The following is a 23,005-nucleotide window of genomic DNA, read 5'->3' on the forward strand; positions in this document are numbered from 1 at the left end:
AGAGGTTGCTGTGGCAGGGTTGTGTGGTATTGTGGTCACTGTTCTCCTGACGGCTGCGTAGTTTGCTGCGAACAATGGTCTGTTTGAGGTTGTGTGGTTGTCTGAAAGCAAGAAGTGGGGGTGTGGGGATGGTCCTGGCGAGATGTTCCCCTTCATCAGTGATATGTTGAAGACTCCAGAGATGATGTCGTAGCTTCTCTGCCCCGGGGAACTTCCCGCACTCTGTAACTCCCGTGACTTGCCTGGGTTTGCAAAACCTCACTTACTGTACTGTCTGGAGACAATACACATCTCTTTAACCTGAGCTCAGTGCTCCTTCCACTCACACTGTTAGCCACTTTAAGATTTGAATAGCAGGTTAGGTGTAAAGATTCGCACTGTAATCAGTAATCTGTAAACTGTCTGCTTTATATGCTCTGTCTCAGGCCAGAACTCTCCATTCACCTGACGAAGGGACAAACCCTGAAAGCTTGTGAGTTTACTATCAAATAAATCGGTTGGACTTAAACCTGGTGTTGTCAGACTTTTTACTGTGTTTACCCCTGTCCAACGCCAGCATATCCACAGCAATTCAAGAAAGCAGCTCACCACCACCTTCTCAAGGGCAACTGGGGATGGGCAATAAATGCTGGCCAGCCAGCGACGCCCCTGTCCACGAATGAATAAAAAAATGCCTTAAACAAATCACTGTAAATCCCTTCCAGAAGATGAACCATGAAATGGATATGGAGGCCTTAGAGAGAGTGCAGAGGAGGTTAACCAGGATGTTGCCTGGTATGGAAGGTCTTAGCTATGAGGAGAGATTAGGCAAACTGGGGTTGTTCTCCCTGGAAAGACGGAGAATGAGGGGAGACCTAGAGGTATGTAAGATTATGAAGGGTATAGATAAGGTGAACAGTGGGAAGCTTTTTCCCAGGTTGGAGGCGATGATCAGGGGCTCAAGGTGAGAGGGGTGAGGTATAACTCAGATGTCAGAGGGATTTTTTTTTAAACACAGAAGTTGATGGGGGCCTGGAATGCACTGCCAAGTAGGGTGGTGGACGCAGACACACTAGGGTTGTTTAAGACTTACCTGGATAGTCACAAGAGCAGACTGGAGATGGAGGGATACAAAAGAATGTTCTAGTTGAAGATCAAGAGTCTCAGGACGTTCCTGGGAGGTAACAGATTCCTATCAGTCGTCCAACAAGTTTTAAGGCTCACCTTGTCACTTACATTGGACCTATTGGGGATCTTCCATTACTGTCTGTAAAGCCTGTTGTATGTCTATTTGTTTATTGATGTCTCCTTTTACATCCACTGGCAATTTGGTCCGCCTTGTTGGCCAACAAGGTGCATATACGCGGTGGGTTGTGCGAGGGTTACTCTTGGATGTTGCTTCGAGAGTTGCCTAGTGCTTTCACGTCCATTAGTGTACGCTTAATCTGGACCAATTGACGGGCAACACATCAGCTCACTATCACTGTCTGCTGTACAGTTACAGGGACCCAGGTCGGATCTCTGGCTTGGATCAAATGTCTGTGGGAGTTTATACATTCTCCCCATGCTTGTGTGGGTTTTCTCTGGGTGTTCCGGTTTCCTCCCACATCCCAAAAACGTGCTTTTTAGGCTGATTGGTGTAAATAAATTGTCCCCGAATTGGATCTCCCTTAATCTGGCGTACATATTCCCTAAATTTGCACCCCCTTTATTGTAGAGTTCCACTAGAGGTAGGCAAAAACTTCAGAGATCGACGAAAGACTTGAATAAGGCACTCACAATGTTAAAATGGGCGGGGCGGGCTTGTGGGCCGAAAGGCCTGTTTCCTGTGCTGTGCTGTTCTTTGAAATGGCCAAGCATCTGGCAACCTAAAACATCTCAGTTGAGATTAAGATTAGGTTGGGAAATAGAGACCCCTGCTGGAAAATATCCAAATAATAAGCAAAAGAACCTAACCTACTACATTTCTAACTTTTCCTGAAACATTAACTCTGTTTTCCCCTCCATAGATGCTGCCTGACCTGCTCAGCGTTTTCAGCATTTTCTGTTTTTAATTTGAGATTGCCAGCATCCAAAGTTTTCTGTGTTTAGAAAAGAACCAAGCTTGGCTGTGATACCTCCACAACAACCTGTCGTCTACAGTTATTATTCAGGTTCACATCTGGAAAATATTGATCTCCTATCCAATAGCATGCTTGGGCAGAAGAAATGAAATGAAAAATATTTTATTCGTAAATTAGGAGCAAGAGAGTAGTTAGAGAGAAAATTGGTCCTCTTAGGGACAAAAGTGGGGAGTTATGTATTGAGTCGGAGGGAATGGGGGAGCTCCTGAATGAATACTTTGCGTCGGTATTCACGAAGGAGAGGGGTTCGGTGTCGTGCAGTGTCTTGGAGGGAGCTGTGGATCAGTGGCAGGAAATATCTATTACGAGGGAGGAAGTGCTAGGGCTTTTAGGTAGCGTAAGGACGGATAAAGCTCCGGGGCCTGATGGTATTTATCCCAGGCTGCTTAGGGAGGTGAAAGATGAAATTGCTGGGCCTCTGGCGCAAATCTTTGTCTCTTCTATGGACACAGGTGAGGTCCCAGAAGACTGGAAGGTAGCAAACGTGGTACCGCTGTTTAAAAAAGGTAGTAGGGATAACCCTGGAAATTATAGACCGGTGAGTTTGACATCGGTGGTAGGGAAATTAATGGAAAAAATACTTAGGGGTAGGATGTATGAGCATTTGGAGCGTTGCGATCTGATTAGGGATACGCAGCATGGCTTTGTTAGGGGGAGGTCTTGCCTTACGAATCTGGTAGAATTCTTTGAGGAGGTGACAAAAATGGTTGACGATGGGAGAGCTGTTGATGTCATCTATATGGATTTCAGTAAGGCGTTTGACAAAGTCCCTCATGGTAGGCTGGTAGAAAAGGTTAAGGCGCATGGGATACAAGGACAGGTAGCTAGGTGGATTGAGAACTGGCTGGGCAATAGGAGACAGAGGGTAGTTGTTGAGGGGACCTTTTTGGGCTGGAGGCCAGTGACCAGTGGTGTGCCGCAGGGCTCAGTACTGGGACCTCTCCTCTTTGTAGTATACATAAACGACTTGGAAGAGAGCGTAAGTGGTGTGATCAGCAAGTTTGCGGATGACACCAAGATGGCAGGGTTGGCGGATACTGAAGTGGAATGTCAGGTGATACAACAGGATATAGATAGGTTGGTACATTGGGCAGATAGGTGGCAGATGGAATTTAATCCTGACAAATGCGAGGTGATGCATTTTGGAAGGAATAATGCAGAGAGGAGCTACGTGATAAAAGGTAGACCGATTAGGAGTATAGAAATACAGAGGGACCTGGGAGTGCAGGTTCACAGGTCTATGAAGGTTGCGAAACAAGTGGAGAAGGTTGTGAGGAAAGCTTATGGAATGCTAGCCTTTATAGGAAGGGGTATAGAGTATAGGAGCTGCCGTCTAATGCTTCAGTTGTACAGAACGTTGGTTAGACCGCATTTGGAGTACTGCGTCCAGTTCTGGTCACCTTACTACCGGAAGGACGTGGAGACTCTGGAGAGGGTGCAGAGGAGGTTTACCAGGATGTTGCCTGGCATGGAGGGATTGAGTTACGAGGAAAGATTGGAGAAACTGGGACTTTTCTCCTTGGAAAGACAGAGATTGAGGGGGGACATGATAGAGATATATAAGATGCTGAAGGGAATAGATAGAATAATAGTGAGAGACTGCTCCCTAGACTGGGTACAATTACGAGAGGTCATGATCTAAGGGTGAAGGGGGAGAGGTATAATTTGGATGTGAGAGGAAGGTTCTTCACGCAGAGGGTCGTGGGGGTATGGAACGCACTGCCGAGTAGGGTGGTGGAGGCAGGAACGTTGGACTCCTTTAAGGTTCACTTAGACAGACACATGAGCGAAACGAGGATGGAGGGTTATAGTAGGGGGTATTAAATAAGGTCAGAGCCTCGGGAGACACCGGAAATGCAGTCTTGCATGTTAACGTTTTTGTCTTTTTATTCCGCAGGTGGAGGTCCACCTTGTTGTCAAACGAGGGGCATGCACACGGTGGGTCATGCGTGGGCTGCTCTTGGAGGTTCCGGGAGTGGCCTAGTACTTCGTGTCGGTGTGTGCTCTTGATCCTGGACCGGTAGACGGGTGCCGCAACAGCTCAGTGACTAGCACTGCTAGCTGTGCAGATACATGGATTTGGGCCTGTGTCTGTGGGAGTTTGCGCATTCTCCCTGTGGTTGCGTGGGTTTCCTCCGGGCACTCCGGTTTCCTCCCACACCCCAAAGATGTGCTCTTAGGCTGATTGGTTTACCAAATTGACACTATTCTCCCCTGAATCTGACTAAGTTAGGGGTTCCATTCGTAGACAAGCAGGGTAGAATAGGCGTAGGATGATGCGGCGGCACGGGCTCGTTGGGCCAAAGTGCCTGTTTCCCATGCTGTGTTGTTCTTTGTATTTATCTTTTCTAAAAATTGAAAAAATTAGGGAATGCTTTGAATAAGCAATGTATATCCAAAATGACAGATAAAACAAATGTTAATACCAGTTCTCCAAGGACAGTAACAATTACTGCACCCATTTACTGCTGTAACAAATAGCACCAACAACACTGATTGTTGTCAATAATATTTTCCCAAACAGAACATATGTAGCTGTATGCCATTTCTAAACAAGAGGTTAGAACTGGTTTAATGAGATAAATTGTTAGAAAAGACCTGAACTCATCTAAATTAAGAGATAGAAATGTCATAAATCTAAGGGGACAAGAGAAGGCTTTTATGTGCAGCTTAAGTAAGGTGTAGCCAGAAAGTCAGGTGACCAAAACAAGAGCTCATACTGTAACAAACAATGATCTTCAGTGTTTCTGAAGGTCAACTCATACTAATTCGCTGGATACACAACTTAAGATGCAACATTGAAAAACAACCTGAAACTTTTAAACTCTTATTCCAGATATAAATAAATCAACATTCTAGTATTTGCAGATTATACCATCATCTGCAGAACCAGCCAGATATCAAAATACACAAATTCCCTCAGAGTTCTTGGAACAAAGGAAGTTCTATAGGAAGATGATAATTAATAGGATATTGCATATCTGTGGCAAAGCCCCCTACTCAATTTTGCCAAAACAAGCTCCCCCTCCCTTATGCCAAACAGCACCAGGCTTTCTGCAATAGAATGCATCATAATTGACAAACAGAATTCACAGAAACAAAGAATTTTTTTTAGTTTTATTAATGTGACAAGTAGGCTTACATTCACATTGCAATTAAGTTACTGTGAAAATACTCTAGTCACCCCAGTCCAGATACACTGCAGGAGAGTTTGGCATGGCCAACACCTAACCAGCATGTCTTTCGAATTGTGGGAGAAAACCCATGCAGACACAGGGAGAATGTGCACACTCCATCCAGGCAGTGATCCAAGTTGGGAATGGAATCCAGGTCCCTGGCACTGCAAGGCAGCAGTACTAATCACTACGCCACCATGCTCTGTGGCAACGAGTGGTTTTGAAAGGTTTAGCAGACAGTTCAACTCAGGTTTCACATTGAAAGTTCCTCAGTCACCATAGTGCTATTGAAATGGTTATGTTACTGGGCTAGTAATCTAGAATCATGAATTAATACTCCAAAGACTGCAAGTTCAAATCAAAGTTTGAGAATAATGCATTTTAAAAAAAAATCAAGAAACAAGTTTGGGCAGCACGATGGCATAGTGGTTGGCACTGCTGCATCACAGCACCAGGAACCCAGATGCAATTCCAGCCTCGGGTCACTGTCTGTGTGGACTTTGCACATTCTTCCCATGTCTGTGTGGATTTCCTCTGGGTGCTCAGATTTCCTCCCACACTCCAAAGATTTGTCGGTTAAGTTGATTGGGCACGCTAAATTGCCCCTTGGTGTCAGGAAGACGAGCAGGATAACTACATGGAGATAGGGCCTGGGTGGGACTCTTGTTGGTGCAGGCTCAATGGGCTGAATGGCCTCCTTCTGCACTGTAGGGATTCTATGATTCTATGAAGCTGGTATCAAAGTGATCTTGGAGATGTTGGTTTGTTTCTCAAAACCCATCTAATTCACTGATATCATTTAGGGAAGGAAACACGTCATTGTTGCCTGATTTAGATACCTGCCCTTTGAAGAAGCTGAACAAGCCATTCAGCTGTCCACTTTCACGAAGAATACTCCAGCCCCTTCCCAAAGCAACTTGGGTGTGCATTAAGTGGTAATCTGAGAATGAGGGGTCAGGGCAAAATAAAGAGAGAAACTGATTTCATTGGTGGAAAGGCCAAGAACAACAAGTCATCAATTTAGGGTTATTGGCTTGAAAGAACTTGAGGTGACATGAGAACAATCTTTTGTAAGCAATTTGAATCTGGAATGCTCTGAGTGTGGTGCAGGCAGATTCGACCATGACTTTCAAAATTGAATGTGATAATTCTCCGAAACAGAACAATTTGTAGGGTGTAATAATTATTTTTCATCAATTAAGGGAAAACAAACACAATTATTTACAGGTTAAAATTAAACAGAGGCTTGCAGTCTCTTGGTTGCACAGTCAGTTCCCGAGAAGGAAACCTGAGCTCACCAGGATAACCCATCACCCTGCCCCCCCGATTGGTTCCCCAGGTAATGTAACCCATGCTCTGCAGACGAACCTTTAAAAGGATAATCACCACACAAGGTTACAAGGAAAAGGCAAAGGAATGAGACATACAAGGCTGCTTTCAGAGAGAAGGCAGACATAGAACTAACTGCAGGCTTCCTCTTGTGTTGTAACCATGCTAAATAGAAGTAAGCAATATTTTCATGAATTGTGATCATGATATTTGTTCTGTGCATAGCTTTTTAGATGCAAGCATCTTCACTAAGTCAGTTCGAATAGCGAAACACGCATTACTATGTTCTCAATTGGCATCTTTCCCTCGATGGCAGTGGGATTTAGGTAAAATGTGTTGCACTAAAGTGAGGGAACTCAAGCTATATACTATCTTTTGATGCCTCACCTGGTAAGTGCTTGAGGGATGTTGAGGAAAAATAAGAAAAAGAGTCCTATTGACCAGAGGTGAGATAGGTAGCCACACACAATAGGCCTTTGATTCCATTTTTGTTGAGGAGCAACAAAAAATTTCCTATTTCTGGTAGATCAGGCCCTGTTCTCTCTGCCAAAACAATTTCTGAATCATCCTAGTACATTCAATAATTTATAGCTTCTTTTCCACACTATAGTCTTTGGGGCGGCATGGTAGCACAGTGGTTAGCACTGCTACTTCACAGCTTCAGGGACCTGGGTTCGATTCCTGGCTTGGATCACTGTCTGTGTGGAGTTTGCAATTTCTCCTCGTGTCTGCGTGGGTTTCCTCCAGGTGCTCCAGTTTCCTCCCACAACCCAAAGATGTGCAGGTTAGATTGATTGGCCATGTTAAAAATTTCTCTTAGTGCCCTGACACGTACAGATTCATGGGTAAATATGTAGGGAAATGGGGGTAGGGCCTGGATGGGATTGTGGTCGGTGCAAACTCGATGGGCTGAATGGCCTCTTTCTGTACTGTAAGGTTTCTATGATTCTACGAAACCCTCTCCCTGCCTCTTCCATTCTCAACAAGTCCAAAGAGCTCACAGAATTCCTTGCCATTAAGATTGGGACAATCCATCCAGCCAGTTTGGCCATTTCTTCTCTTCTCGTACCACCAAGCAAAACATCTAACGTTCTCTCCACCCTAGAACAGAGCTCAACTCTCCTCTTGCTCTACATTTTCTTCTTTATCCTCACATGCCCTCTGCCCTCTCCAAGCTCACCTTATTCATAACACCTATCTCCTGCTACCTTAATCCTATTCCCACCACATGATGACCACTCAACTTCTCTTCCAAGCTCCACTGGTCTCAGGATATTTCAAGAAATGCTCCCTATCCATTCAAACCTCTAGTCACCTAAAGTTTATTTATTTGTCACAAGTTGGTTTACATTAACAGTGCAATGAAGTTACACCTCACCTTTTAACCTCACGTTCTTGTGTGATGTCCATCTCCTAGATCCATTCCTATGCCACCATGGCTACATGCTTCATGTCAAAATAATAAACTTGACTATCCTTTGGACAATCTCAATGGTACCAGTGGCTCGAGAATTTCTATGGGAGTTTAGTTTTGTTGCTCATCTTGTTAGCTGTTGCAGTCAAATACAAACTTCATGTAACTGAAACAATCACAACATTCTTTGAGTGAACATAGTCTTAAATATTTGTAGAGGCATTCACTAGGAAGTTCCACATAAACATAATTGCTTTCCAAAGATCAAATATGAAAAATTTGTACAAATGACAAGTGTTATTCTCTGGCTTGTACTAAAAGCTCTTGCTACACAACAGCCTTCCATTTTATATCAAGTAGCAACCCAATTAAAGAACATGTAGGATTTTTAAATTTCATTTACTGGATGTGGGTCTTGCCACCATTCCAACATTTACCGCTTATCCATAGTTGCCCTCAAGGAGGTGCTGGTGAGCTGCAGTCTTAAAGCACAGAAAGTGCTGTTAGGGAGGGAGTTCCAGGATTTTGATTCAGCGATGGTGAAGGAAGTGATCAGTGACTTGGAGGGGAATATCCAGCTGGTGGTGGTGGTGGTCCCACGTATTTGTTGCTCTCGCCCTTTGTGATGGTCGCAGTCACGGATTTGGACAGTGCTGTTGAGACAGTCCTGGTGAGTTGCTGCAGTGCAGTGGATGTTTACAGGTGGGTGAGAGGAAAAATTAGTGTCATTTAAATTAAACTCCTCCCCCCAACCCCCTCCAGTTTGTAACAGGAACAAAGGACTTAGGAGCAACAGGCCATTCAGCCCTTCAAGCCAGCTCCACCATGCAAAAAGAATATGGCTGATCTGGTTTGGACTCCACTTTACAATTATTTTTGATCTCCTTCCCACTATCGCATCAGTATTTGTTAATGGTACTAGGACATAGTTTGTGGTTACTAACATATCTAGCAGCAGTCTTCACCTATGTCCTCTAAGTGCATAATATATTAGCTATGAGGAAATAAGATTTTATTGTTGCAACAGGATACTTCTGAAATGCTTGAAGCATAATTTTTATATGCAATATTAATAGGGTAGCAACTGAAGCTTAGCAAGTACAAATCTATGACCAAAAAAACCAAGTCAATATTACTTTCCTTGTGGTCAAAACTGTAATTTCTTCATATTGTGCACAGTGATTAGCATCTATTCAGTTCAAAAAAGCTGCAGCACAGTGTATGCATTTCAAAACAAGCAATCCCTTTCACTCATTTGGAAGCACCGTGGTAAAATATAATCAAAAATGCACAACGGGTTGGTTGCCAGGAAATCAACTTCAATTGCAATGTTAAATTCTTTATAGTTCACAATTAAAAAATACTCATCTGCCAATGTACAATGTAAACAAAGGTGAATCCAATTTTATGAGTTTCCAGTACAGTCACGGTTCCAATTTTAAACTAATAGCCAGTATGAGTAACTAGTTAGTTAACGTCATGTTACAGAATCACATTCGCCATTGTAATGAATTGAATTCTTCCAACAATATCACCTTTTTACCTGAAGAACAGGTTACACAACCTTAAAACCAGCTGTCGCACTTCATAAGAGACAAACATTAAATTCAATTTTACCAAAGCAATTGTTAAATTGTGACTTTCATTCTTTGGATGCAGTTAAGTCACTACATATGAATACTTGAATATCATCCATGTTCTCACGCCATTTTTGCAATTACACTATATAGAAAACATACTGTCAAATATTTTCATTAAGGATCACAAGAGATTGATGAAGAATTAAGCAGGTCAGATATCAAAAAGTAGTCTGTTTCCCTGGTTGCATCAGAGAACTGATTTTAGTAGCTGCAATGTATCCTGGAGATTATGTACCATGAAATCCCCTATGTAGACTGTGGAAAAAACCTGTAGTTACAATTTCAAATACATTCTTTTATCAGAATTAGAGCAATAATAAACTTCCAAGCAACAATCAGTGGGTTATGATGCTACTGGGCAAACAGAGGAGGAACATTTATACTAATAGCATCCAAATATCTAGTCAATAATTATGGTCAACACTCAAATAAAAGAAATTGTTTAGCCGAGGTAGCAATTACAGGCATTCATGAATTTGTTTCAGAATGAGTTGGTAATCAGACATTATGTTTTCCCAAGAAACTTTTATTTGATGCAACTCTATCTATATCAAACTGTTCAGTGTAAGTATTCTGCCTTAAAGACAACAAAAAGAACAATTACCAAGCTCAAGACAATTGGTACAAATATCAAATCCTTTGAACCTTGATGTTAAAAATGAACAGTCCGTCGTCTAAGTGAGGCAATGAGCATCTCCAGCAAGTGACAGTCTGACCACGGACCACCTCCCCAAAAATCACTATAATTGGAACCTCACCAATGTCCTGGGGGTGAGCAGAAACCGAATTGGACCAGTTACATAAATACTATGGCTACAAGAGTAATCAGAGGCTGGGTCTCAGCAGCAAGTGACTCAAATCCGACTCTCCAAAAACTTTCTACCATTTAAGGTCGAGACAGATGTGTGATACACTACAGGCAAATGGAGACTAACTCCAACAATACTCAGGAGACTCAGCGTCATTAAGGACAAATCAGCCTGCTTGTTTAGCACAGCTTCTACAGATGCACTGCAACAACATATCATGCGTGACTTCTACCACCTTGGAGGAAGAGAGCAGCTGGTGCCCCCCCACCCCCACCCGTAACAAACATGTGAATGAGGAGGAAGAGGAGGAGGAAGAGTAGGCCACTTGATATTGCAAACCTATTCCACCATTCAATATCACAACCGATCTGGTTATAATCTCAACCCCACATTTCTTCCTATTGCGGATAACATTTCACTCCTTGTTAATAAAGAATCTTTCTAGCTGTGCTATAAAAACATTTGAGACTCTGCTTCCGTTGGCTTTTGAAAAGAGAGTTTCAAAAGATTCACAACCCTCAGAAAGAGAAACAGTTCTCCTCATCTCTTTTAAATGAGTGACCCCTTACGTTAAAGTGGAGACCCCTAGTTCTAGGTTCTCCCACAAGTGTAAACATCTTCATTACACCCGACTAGTCAATATCCCTCAGGATCTTAAAAGATTTCAATTGAGTTTCTTCTTACTCTTTTAAATTCCAGTGTATACAAGCCTAAACTGTCCAACCTTTCCGAATGAGGCAACTTGTCCACTCCTAGCATTGACCTAGTAAATCTTCTCCTAACTGCTTTTAAAGTATTTACATCTTTCCTTAAATAAAGAGACTAATACTGCACACAGAATTCCAAATGTGGTCTCACCAGTTCCAGGTACAATCAAAGCATAACCTCCCTACTTTTGTCATTAATTCCTCTCACAATAAATGATAACATTCTATTAGCTTTCTTTGGAACTTCACTATCGCTAGGTAAAAATGCTGAAACTCCCTCAATTACAATATTATGGTGCACCAATTCCACACAGACTACACTGACTCAAGCTGGTGATACACCACTGCCGAGCTCAAGAGTAGCCGCAGATGGGCAATAAATGCTGGCTCAGCCAGCAATACCACACATGTAAAATAATTTAAAAATTGAGTAAGCAAAATGATTGTGACACTGTGTCTTTAGCACAGACTTTGCATACATTTGTGAAATGATCCTTATTTTATACTCTGGTTCTGGATAACACTACTATGAGCAAGGAGTGTAAAATACTCAGCGGCACCACTGCTTCCCAGGACCTCTGCAACAGTTGTCATGACAGTCAAGTTATATTTTTCATTGTTTACTACAAAGCCCCTTCAACACCCTTCCAATTGGTAATATCACAAAGCACAGCAAATATGCAACCTCAAGAACTCTCAGAAAATTAAAAAGACATTTTTATGAACATACATTAAGACTTCAGCACATCTTCGTCCTCATAAAATATAGTATTTTCAACAAAGCATTCTTAGGCTTAACTTCTGTATCTCAGTAACAGATTTATTTTAGATATTGCAATTGTATAAACATAATGCAATAAGTCAACAACCTCTAATTGTAATTCACAATAATTTACAAAAATAATATAATCAGAGTGTTCTGGTACTTGTCACTCACCACCAAAAAGGAAACAAACAGGCATTCCTTAACTGCATCTGCTTAAGTCTCTTGACAATTAACAAATGTGTGAAAGAGATTAGTGAACATTTAAGTTGCAGCAGTCATTGATTTAACAGCATCAAGTTTTGAAACTGCTCATGGAGAACAACAAAATATTAGTTACATCCGCTTCGTTATTGCTCAAGTAACAAATTTGTAAATTATCTACACCTGTAGTTTAACATGCTGTTTTGTCAAGCAGCAAGACTCAACTATCATTTTCAACCTCCCTTGTGGAGCAAGCTAGAGGAGAAGAGGAGTCAGATTGTCTCCCGTGTAATGAAAGCAGTTAAAATAGTCACCAATAGAATTATTAGAGCCCTTAGGTTTACAGATATATATAATTTCCAAATTTCATTTCTCAATCTGTTTTGAAATGATGGATAATATTTGCTGTCAAATGCAGCTTCTGTACTAATAGGGCTTCTAAAGATATGCCCCGTTTTCTGCCTCAGGATCTAGGGCAATTCCCTAATGACCAAGCACTTTACAAATCTTGAGAATTTCCTCGTTGCAAAGACTCTACTGCTCACTACTTGTGCTTATTCCTGGGACAAAATGTACGTATGGACTATCATGAGTTTCCATTTGAGAAGATTGATGAAAAGATCTCACCACTCACCGTGGAATTGGATGCTACTTACCACTTAATTATTCCAATAATCTTAAACTGGATTTGTAGTCTGTCAGTCCTAGTTCTTTTCTAAGTATTGATATCTTTTGAATATTTCCGAATGGACCTGAAGACCAATCTCCTTTCTCCTTGGGAAAGCTTTACTGTCTCGGTTGAACATATTGTGAATGACTAGACTCAATTGAATATCATAGTCAATGCCAGTATAAATATCAATGCAAGAAGTTGGACAAATTAACTCAAGTGAAATAATTTCTACCACAGAATTTAAGAATATTCCCATGGGTGCATAGGTTATTTTTCATCAGGAAAATATTTTCAAAATGGGTTAGCCCACTAGTTTCACCTGAGACATCCAGGCTGAAGTTTAGTCCAAACTGGCTATGAAAATCTACTCAGTTCCATTTAGCACAGACACAAACTATTCCTAGTTTGGGACTTTATTACAAACTACAAAGGAGAAGCACTGTAGTCGATACTGTAAAAATAATACAAATGGAGTGGGCTCTTTTAAGCTTGAGGCTCAAGCACAGAAACTGTACTCTATATCCAACTGTATTAAAACTGATCTAAGAGCATTTGATAGTAATACCAGGTGTTCCAAAAAGAAAGTGCTCCATTCCTTCCCTTGATCAGCCGAAAGAGAAAAGTTACTGAAGTAAGGTTGTTCTGGAGGGCTGTTAGCTAGGACTCAGACTCAAGGCTAGCTGTTCAAATCACTGTGATCACTGTTTAAGCTATTCTGCATTTTAATATTTCTGGAAAATTAAAATATTTGCATAGCTGACCATGTTGTAATCGTTGCAACATTCACTGCATGGAAAGGCTGTTCGACCCGTTCTACTGGTGACAAATCTCGAGAACAATAAACTGCTGAACCCCATTTTGTGATTTTTTTTGTTTTCTCATGCTTATTCATCTCCATTAAAACTTTATGGAAGCAACGTTACACTTGAGGTCTTTTACTCCTTTAGCGTTATGTATATTAACATTCCTTTAATTCCATCTTGGGAAAGCAAGCAGTAGGCAGCAATGTCATCCTTTTTTAGTTTGGTGTTGGTCACAATAACAACCTGCATTAATGCAAATCACCTTTAACACAAAATGTCTCACTAGAGACCTGATGTGGAGATGCCGGCATTGGACTGGGGTAGCCACAGTAAGAAGTCTCACAACAGGTTTATTTGGTAGTAAATGCCAGAAGGTTTTGGAACGCTGTTTCTTCGTCAGGTGAGTGGAGATCTGATCAGAACTCTCCACTTATCTGATGAAGGAACAGCGTTCACTACCAAATAAACCAGTTGGATTTTAACCTGGTGTTGAGACTTCTCACTAGAGACCTGACAGCGTATGACAACTGCTCATGCAGTACATTAACAATGCAGAAATCAACAAAGGACAAAATATAAATCTTTGAAAAGATGCTATAGTTACAATTAAGTTCTTATAGAGAACAATATTAAAGCCAGCCACTTATTTTCTTTAATTGTCAGAGATTTATTTATAATCAGATTCATTTTCAAATTAAAACAAACTAATTTCCTGCAACTTAAGCAAAAAAAAGCGTAGGGTGCAAGATCAGAAGCTTATCTGAAATTCCAGAAGTGTAGAAGAAACATGCAACATGGAATAAGGATTGGTTCTCAGTGCAAACCAATTTACAGACCTGCTGTCTTGTTTTGGTAAACAATGTTTTCATATTGCTGAAAGACTGCTCAGGAAGTGCAGTCAACTGAGGGAGTACTGGATTTCTGTTATTGGATTCCTTCTCATGCAAAAATATTATAAATACATTATATCAAGATCTATCTTTCAGCCAACTGCCAGCCTCCCATTGATATATGAAAGGAAAATTATCTTTCTGAAGTAAAATGCTACTGATGCTGGAAATCTGAAATAATTGAAAATTGTAGAAATACTTAGGTCAGGCAGCAGTTGTGAAGAGAAGCAGGGTGAATATTTCATGTTGATGGCCTTTTCCTGCCTCCGTACTTACTTAAAAATTGATACATCTAACCTTTATCAATTGTCAAAGGTCATCAACGTGAAACTGTTGATCTGTTTCTCTCCACCAGACCTACTGAATATTTTCAGTATTTTCTGTTTTTATTTTAGACGTCCATAATATTTTGCTTTTGTTCAAGGAGAGACCTAGTTGTCTTATGAAAAGTTATGTTTTTTGCATAGTCAATAGGAGTTGGAGGTTTTGGATAACTGGGAAATGCAAGAATACATGTCCCTTGACTGCATGAACACACCTTGGCAAAAAGGAGATCCCAGTCTATTTTGACAGAAGACAAGCATTCTAGCAGATATTAAGTATAGAGAGCAAGGAAAAAGGGACAAAAAAAACAGAAGGGAATGTCTGTAATAGTGTGGAAGATGAGTTGGATTAAATGGCAGAAGTGAAGATGATGACAGGCAAAAGGGACAGTAATGGAACAAGAGACAAAGTATGGGTCTGGAAGAGTGATAAATGGGAAAAGAACGATCAACACTTGCCATTCAAAAAAAGGACAATGGCTACAAACTGAAACTTCAAACTCAATGTCAAATCCTGAAAGTGGATTAGTGTTTACCCAAAAGAGGTGCTATTGTTCAGTTATATTTAGCTTCACTGAAGTATCACAGATTCACATGTACCAGCTAAACCTATGCTAAGGAATTTGACTAGTGGCAGAAGCAAGTTACTGCTCACACACACTCAGCTGTTTTTGTATGATTTCAGATGTAAAAAGGATCCATGACATCTGGGTGACTTGGCAGTTGCAGTGGATGGCCAACACAGGTTACTTGGCAGTATTTACTTTTTACCGCAATCCACACAGCGTTATCATTATGCCATATCAACAAAAATTATCACCTTCTATACCACAATGGACTTTGCTTCACCCTTCCAACATGAGTTACTCCACTGCGTGGTGGCGAGAATTCACCATGAGAAGGGATAGAGGGGACCTGAAGTGAGAGGTTGTAGATCTGAAGAAAACATACAGAAATCAGCCTGCTTTTTGCCAATGATCCATTAGCTGAAACCCATCTGAAACAGTGTAGATTTACTTTGCCCACACTTCATCTTACTTTGTTTCTAAGCACTCCACTGTATTCTGTATTTCTGTCTCCATCACATTGTGTGTCAGTGCCATCTCCCATTATAGTACTTCCAATATGCCTTCAGTTTTCTTAGCCGAAGTTTCCCCCTACATTGTGGCTGACAGAACAGTGTCCCATTTCTTGCGCTTCTGTTTAGTTGGCAAGGCCAACTCCAAGCTCCCAGTCATTCATCGTTTTATTTCTTCATTCAACTCTGATCTCTGTGTCTTCGGTCTCTTACACTGTTCCAACGAAGCTTAATGCAAGCTCAATAAATAGCATCTCATCTTTCAATCAGGTACTTTACAGCCTTCCAGAATGAATATTGAATTCAACAATTTCAGAGTATAACTTCTAACCCCATTTTTTCCCCCAGAACTGGCTGGTAATTTTTCCATTCTGATTTAGATTTTCACAGTAATAAATAAACTGTCACTTTATATGCTGCCATTTCAATCTTTTGTTTCTTCACTTGTCCCATTACCATGTCCTTTTGTCTTGCACCAGCATCTCATTTGTCATTTAATCTTTCCCACTCTCCTCCCACCACAGCTTTCCTTTTGTTCTTTCTTCCCCTCCCAAACTATACTATTTGCTTAAAACTTGTTGCACACCTATATTTTTTCCAGTTATGATAAAACAACAACTTAGATAAAGCCCAATTTGATCAGCATTTCCAGTAGTTACTGTTAAGTAACACCTTGTCAAATAGGTTTCACTGAAAATTATAATGAATGTTTGAAAATTCTGAATTATTAGTTGCTACATTATAGTCAATGAACATTATAAATAACTGCATTTATGACACAAAATAATGGTTTTTGTTTACTTACGCAAGGATATTTCGGCCTTGGAGGGAGTGCAGAGGAGGTTTACTAGGCTGATGCCGGAGTTGAGGGGGTTGAGCTATGAGGAGAGGCTGAATAAATTAGGCTTGTACTCGTTAGAGTTTAGAAGAATGAGGGGAGATCTCATTGAGACGAATAAGATGATGAATGGGATGGATAGGATAGAGGTGGAGAGACTCTTCCTGCTCAGAAAGGATAGTAGGACTAGGGGGCACAGCCTCAAGATAAAGGGGGGGTGGTTTAGAACGGCGTTGAGGAGGAACTTCTTCACTCAAAGGGTGGTGAATCTCTGGAATTCTCTGCCCGTTGAAGTGGTGGAGGCTGCCTCGCTAAATATTTTTAAGACGCGGGTTGATGGGTTTTTGATAAGAGGGGATTAAGGGTTATGGGGAGAGGACGGGAATGTGGAACTGAGCCAAGGCAGATCAGCCATGATCTTACTGAACGGCGGGGCAGGCTTGAAGGGCTAGTTGGCCTATTCCTGCTCCTATTTCTTATGTTCTTATGACACTGAGAACACTATAAACGACCTGTACTAATTGAGCATTTTTTAAATTCAACTCATTCATAAAATGCCAGGTTCTCCCTAGTCTGCCTCCTTTCAGCTGAGCAAATTTTGAACCAATGGTATATTCTTGACCGTCCATCAGCAGCTTAGCGTCAGAAAAAAAATCACTTGAAGATCGAAAACTACACAGAACATAGAACATTACAGGGCAGAACAGGCCCTTCGGCCCACGATGTTGCGCCGACCAGTTACAAAAACAATGACCCACTAGCCTATACCAATCCCTTTTCGTCCATAAACCTATCCAGAGATCTCTTAAACGCCCCCAAACTAGACGCATTTACAACTGCAGCAGGCAGGGCATTCCAATCCCTCACCACCCACTGGGTAAAGAACCTACCCCTGACATCCGTCCTGTAGCTACCCCCCCTTAATTTAAAGCCATGCCCCCTCGTGCTAGCTTTCTCCATCCGAGGAAAAAGGCTATCACTATCCACCCTATCTAAACCTCTAATCATCTTATATGTTTCAATAAGATCCCCTCTTAGCCGCCTTCTTTCCAACGAAAACAACCCTAAATCCCTCAGTCTCTCCTCATAGGACCTCCCCACCATACCAGGCAACATCCTAGTAAACCTCCTCTGCACCCTCTCCAACGCCTCCACATCCTTCTTGTAATGCGGCGACCAGAACTGCACACAGTACTCCAAGTGCGGCCGCACTAGAGTAGTGTACAGTTGCAACATGACGCTGCGACTCCTAAATTCAATCCCCCTACCAATAAACGCCAAGACACCGTATGCCTTCTTAACAACCTTATCTACTTGATTCCCAACTTTCAGGGATCTATGTACACATACACCTAGATCCCTCTGTTCATCCACACTATTCAAAGTCCTCCCGTTAGCCCTATACTCGACACATCTGTTGCTCCTACCAAAGTGAATTACCTCACACTTCTCCGCATTAAATTCCATCCGCCACCTCTTGGCCCAGCTCTGCAACCTATCTAAGTCTCCCTGCAGACTATGACACCCTTCCTCACAATCTACCACACCTCCAACTTTGGTGTCATCAGCAAATTTACTAATCCACCCAACTATACCCTCATCCAGATCATTAATAAAAATTACAAACAACAGTGGCCCCAAAACAGATCGCTGAGGCACACCACTCGTAACTGAACTCCATGATGAATATTTACCATCAACCACCACCCTCTGTCTCCTATCTGATAGCCAATTCCTGATCCAGAAGGGCCCAACACTGCTAGAGTGAAGGGGGGCAATTGTGATCCCCCAAGAGGGTCGGGCATCAGAGGTTGCCCCCAGGCATTACCACCTTGGCTGTGCCAGGCTGGGCCCTCTGGCACTCCATTCACCTGACGAAGAGGAAGTCCCCTCGAAAGCTTGTGAGTTTACTATCAAATAAATCGGTTGGACTAAAACCTGGTGCTGTCAGACTTTTTACTGTCCAAAGGGCACAGTGCCTATGCCTAGGGGGCAATCAAGGCCCTGCTGCCACTCTAATCAGGATCGGTGGGAGAGGGAGGGAGGCCAGCAATCAGGGCTGGCCATCTGGGAGGGGTCAGCCTGCTGGAGGTGGCTGGACTGCAGGGAAGGGGTAGACCAGTGATCAGGCCATCGCGGGGGGCGGTCGCACAGCCATCATTGTGGGGGTCGTGGACACAGTAAGAAGTCTGACAACACCAGGTTTAAGTCCAACCGATTTATTTGATAGTAAACTCACTAGCTGTTATAACCCCCATGACTTGCCTGGGTTTGCAAAACCTCACTTACTGTACTGTCTGGAGACAATACACATCTTTTACCCTGCACTCAGTGCTCCTTCCACTCACATTGTTCACTACTTTAAGACTTGAATAGCAGGTTAGGTGTAAAGATTCACACTGTAATCAGTAATCTGTAAACTGTCTGTGCTTTATATGTTCTGTCTGAGGCCAGAACTCTTCATTCACCTGACGAAGAGGGGAACCTCGAAAGCTACTGAGTTTACTATCAAATAAATCAGTTGGACTTAGACCTGGCGTTGTCAGACTTGTTACTGTGTTTACCCTAGACCAACGCCAGCATCTCCACGTTGTGGACCTAGACAATGATGGAGTTGGCCAGCAGACAGGGGCCACTGCTCATGCGGCGTTCTTGGCGCTGACAGATCAGTACATGCACAGAGGCCCGCACAGTGCTATGCTGCCAGCCTCTCCAATGGGGATAAGCCCCACCCACTGGTTTTTAATATGATTCAAGCTAGTGCATGCTGCAGTGCACAGAGTGTGCGAGATTCTTTTTTAAGCTCCCACTGAAAAAAAGTGTGATTAAACTCCAGTTTTTATGCAAATTTGACAGAGAATTTTTTTTGTGAGAATCCCAACCAAAAGGTTGGAGAACAATCAAACTTGCTAAATGTACAATTATTCATGCCATGAGCAAGGTTTTGAAATTTCTTCAATTTTCTCTGCCTAAAATAAAATGTTGCAGGAGTTCTTGTCACCTTTTGGCATGCCACTGACATGACTACAGCGTAACTCTAAGTTACCATCAGTTTGGAAGAGTCAATTACTAGGGGGCATAGGTTTAAGGTGTGAGGGGCAAGTTTTAAAAGAGATGTACGAGGCAGATTTTTTACACAGAGTGGTGGGTGCCTGGAACTCATTGCTGGGGGAGGTAGTGGAAGTGGATACAGTGGTGACTTTTAAGGTGCGTCCTGCCGAGTACATGAATGAGATGGGAATAGAGGGATATGGTCCCCGAAGGGGATTTTAGTTAAGTCAGGCAGCATGGTCGGTGCAAGCTTGGAGGGCTGAAGGGTCTGTTCCTGTGCTGTAATTTTCTTTCTTTTTCTTTTGTTCTCTGTTAGCAGTCAGTAATGGTTCAATTGATAGCACTCTTGCTTTTAAGTCAATCACAAGGTTCCAAGTTCAAATCCCTCTTCAGGACTTGAGCACAAAACATCAAGGATGATGACAATACTGAGGGAATGTTGAACTTTTGGAGGAATTATCTTTCTGGGGAGATGTTAAACTGAGTGGACATAAAAGATCCTATAGTAATATTTCAAAGTAAGAAATCTCACAACACCAGGTTAAAGTCCAACAGGTTAATTGGTAGCACAAGCCACAAGCTTTTGGAGCGCTACTCCTTCATCAGGTGAGTGGGAGTTCTGTTCAATCTCCACATCAATATTGCAAAGTACAGGAGTGTCCCCTGTGTCCTGACAATATTTATCCCTCAATCAACATCACAAAAACAGGTGGTCTGATCATTTCCACAGTGCTGTTTGAGGAGTTTGCAGTGCGCAAATTGGCTGCCGCATTTTTTTAAATTACAACTACAATTCAAAAATACTTAATTAGCTGTAAAGTGATTTGAGACATCCAGTGGTCATAAAAGGCACAATACAAGTAAAACAATGTCTTTCATGACTTGACATCCACGTACGCAATTTTTATCTTGGGTCTCCGACCTTCATAGCAGCACACTTATGCTTTGGCCTATTGCCGTTTTCCCACCAAGATACAGTAACGCAGCACAGTTCATGACTTTAACCTACGGTCTCCTATTCAGTAATACACTTAACCGCAAATAGTTTAAATTCAGCAACTACGGGGATGTTATTTAGTTACATTACCTATAAGTGAGTCAACTGATGCCACAAATTTTCTTGTAGACACCACTAAGAAGGCAAGATTGCCAAGAACTGGTTGAATACATATAAAACAACTTCAACAGGTGTGATCGCCTCGAACAGAAGTCGCACGTTCCAAAGAAGAAGGCTCTACATAACATTTTGATGGAAGAAATGCAAGTATACAAACTCAGCCTGAGCCGAGTCTGCCCTGTGTACTTGACTAGTTGTTGAGTACCTGTGGGCAGGGCATGTGTACACTTGTGTACCGGCTCCTGAGGCTGCGCACCGCTGCAAAACGTCGCGAGTTGCACACAGACCCCGGGACACACACACTATCTGCGGATACTCAAACTGCCCACTCCCCTGCCTGGCTTAAGTCAGCTGCTGCCCGGCTCCCTCCCGGCCGGCCGCACTCACCGTGAACGGTTCATCGCCGATGTTGCCCACCGAGAAACAGCTGTCTCCGGGGTTCACAGCACCGGTCAGGACCTGGTGAAGATTCATCCTCCTGCTAGCGTCCCTCCCGTTTCCTTACTGTCCCCGGCCAACGAAGCAAAAGATTCACCCTCCCGGCCGGCTCCCAAGTCCCCGGTTCATTTCAGGGCAGTGACGATGACGCCTGTCCGAGAAGGGGTGGCCACACACCGGGCCGCTCGGAGCCCGCTCACTGCCTCTTGACGTGTCTGATGGCCACTGTCCTCCGGGCTGCTCCTCACTGACGCCACTCGCAACGTCCAGCCGCCATCTTGCTGACACAGTACCAGCTCTCGCGAGAGTTCGGAGGAGGGCAGCACGTGACCCCCTCCTGTTACCATGGAGACGGGAGGGCCGCAGGCGCAGTGTGCTCGCAATGTCCGTGGAGTGGGAATGCTGGCGTTGGGCTGGCGTAAACACAGTAAAAAGTCTGACAACACCAGGTTTTAGTCCAACCGATTTATTTGATAATACTCACAAGCTTTCGAGGGGACTGCCTCTTCGTCAGGTGAATGGAGAGTTCTGGCCTCAGACAGAGCGTATACAGCACAGACAGTTTAGAGATTACTGATTAGAATGTGAATCCTTACACCTAACCTGCTGTTCAAGTCCTGAAGTGGCTGATAATGTGAGTGGAAGGAGCACTGATCACAGTTTACAGAGATGTGTATTGTCTCCAGACAGTACAGTAAGTGAGGTTTTGCAAACCCAGGCAAGTCACGGGGGTTACAGATAGTGTGACATGAACCCAAGATCCCTGTTGAGACCGTCCTCATGTGTGCGGAACTTGGCTATCAGCCTCTGTTCAGCGACTCTGCGCTGTCGTGTGTCGTGAAGGCCGCCTTGGAGAATGCTTACCCGAAGGTCAGAGGCTGAATGCCCGTGACCACTGAAGTGTTCGCCAACAGGAAGGGAACAGTCTTGCCTGGTGATTGTCGAGCGATGTTCATTCATCTGTTGTCATAGCGTCTGCATGGTCTCCCCAATGTACCATGCTTCGGGACATCCTTTCTTGCAACGTATCAGGTAGACAATGTTGGCCGAGTTGCAAGAGTATTTACCGTGTACCTGGTGGATGGTATTCTCACGTGTGATGATGGTATCCATGTCGATGATCCGGCACGTGTTGCATGTCCTTTCACCTGAAGAGGCAGCCCCCTCGAAAGCTTGTGAGTATTATCAAATAAATCGGTTGGACTAAAACCTGGTGTTGTCAGACTTTTTACAATGTCCATGGACCAAGAGGGAAGCTGGGTTAGCTCCGTAAAAGCTGCTGCCTCAGGCTGGCACCCATGCTCTCCCCTGCAATCTCTAGGTTGCAAAAACATAGGTCACTTTGAAACCACCTGAACTTGCTCAGCCTGCTTTTAATCTCTTGTCAGAAAGTGGAGTGTTTCCAGCGTTTTAATTAGTATCTCTCACAACCCCAAAGCTCTACTAATGACATTTTTCTCTGCGGTGCAAAAGCGCCCTGAACGCATGGGCAGCACAGCTTGTGTTGTGGAAAGATGCGTTTAAAGAGGACAGGAAGGTGGTAAACTCAGAAAAGAGAGAGAAAATGGGACTGAGGTGAAGATTGAAATGACCGAGGATGAGGAGTCACACAGTGAAGAGATTGAGGCAGATGGATAGGACTTGAGCAGC

At 42.9% G+C, this 23,005-nt stretch overlaps 1 protein-coding gene across 2 annotated transcripts in view; it reads right to left on the reverse strand.

Annotated features, from left to right (window-relative positions):
* Positions 1-21,633, reverse strand: part of dmxl1 (Dmx like 1) — a 193,217-nt gene extending 171,584 nt beyond the window's left edge. For both annotated transcript variants that reach the window (XM_080188967.1, XM_080188966.1), the window contains exon 1: positions 21,305-21,633. In XM_080188967.1, coding sequence (XP_080045093.1) covers positions 21,305-21,391 — 87 coding nt within the window. In that variant the 5' untranslated portion in view covers positions 21,392-21,633. The remainder of the gene's footprint in view (positions 1-21,304) is intronic.
* Between the last annotated feature and the right edge of the window lie 1,372 nt (positions 21,634-23,005).

Source organism: Carcharhinus amblyrhynchos, chromosome 5, assembly GCF_965287045.1.
Source record: "Carcharhinus amblyrhynchos chromosome 5, sCarAmb.v2.hapA, whole genome shotgun sequence".
In the NCBI taxonomy this organism is placed as follows: domain Eukaryota; kingdom Metazoa; phylum Chordata; class Chondrichthyes; order Carcharhiniformes; family Carcharhinidae; genus Carcharhinus; species Carcharhinus amblyrhynchos.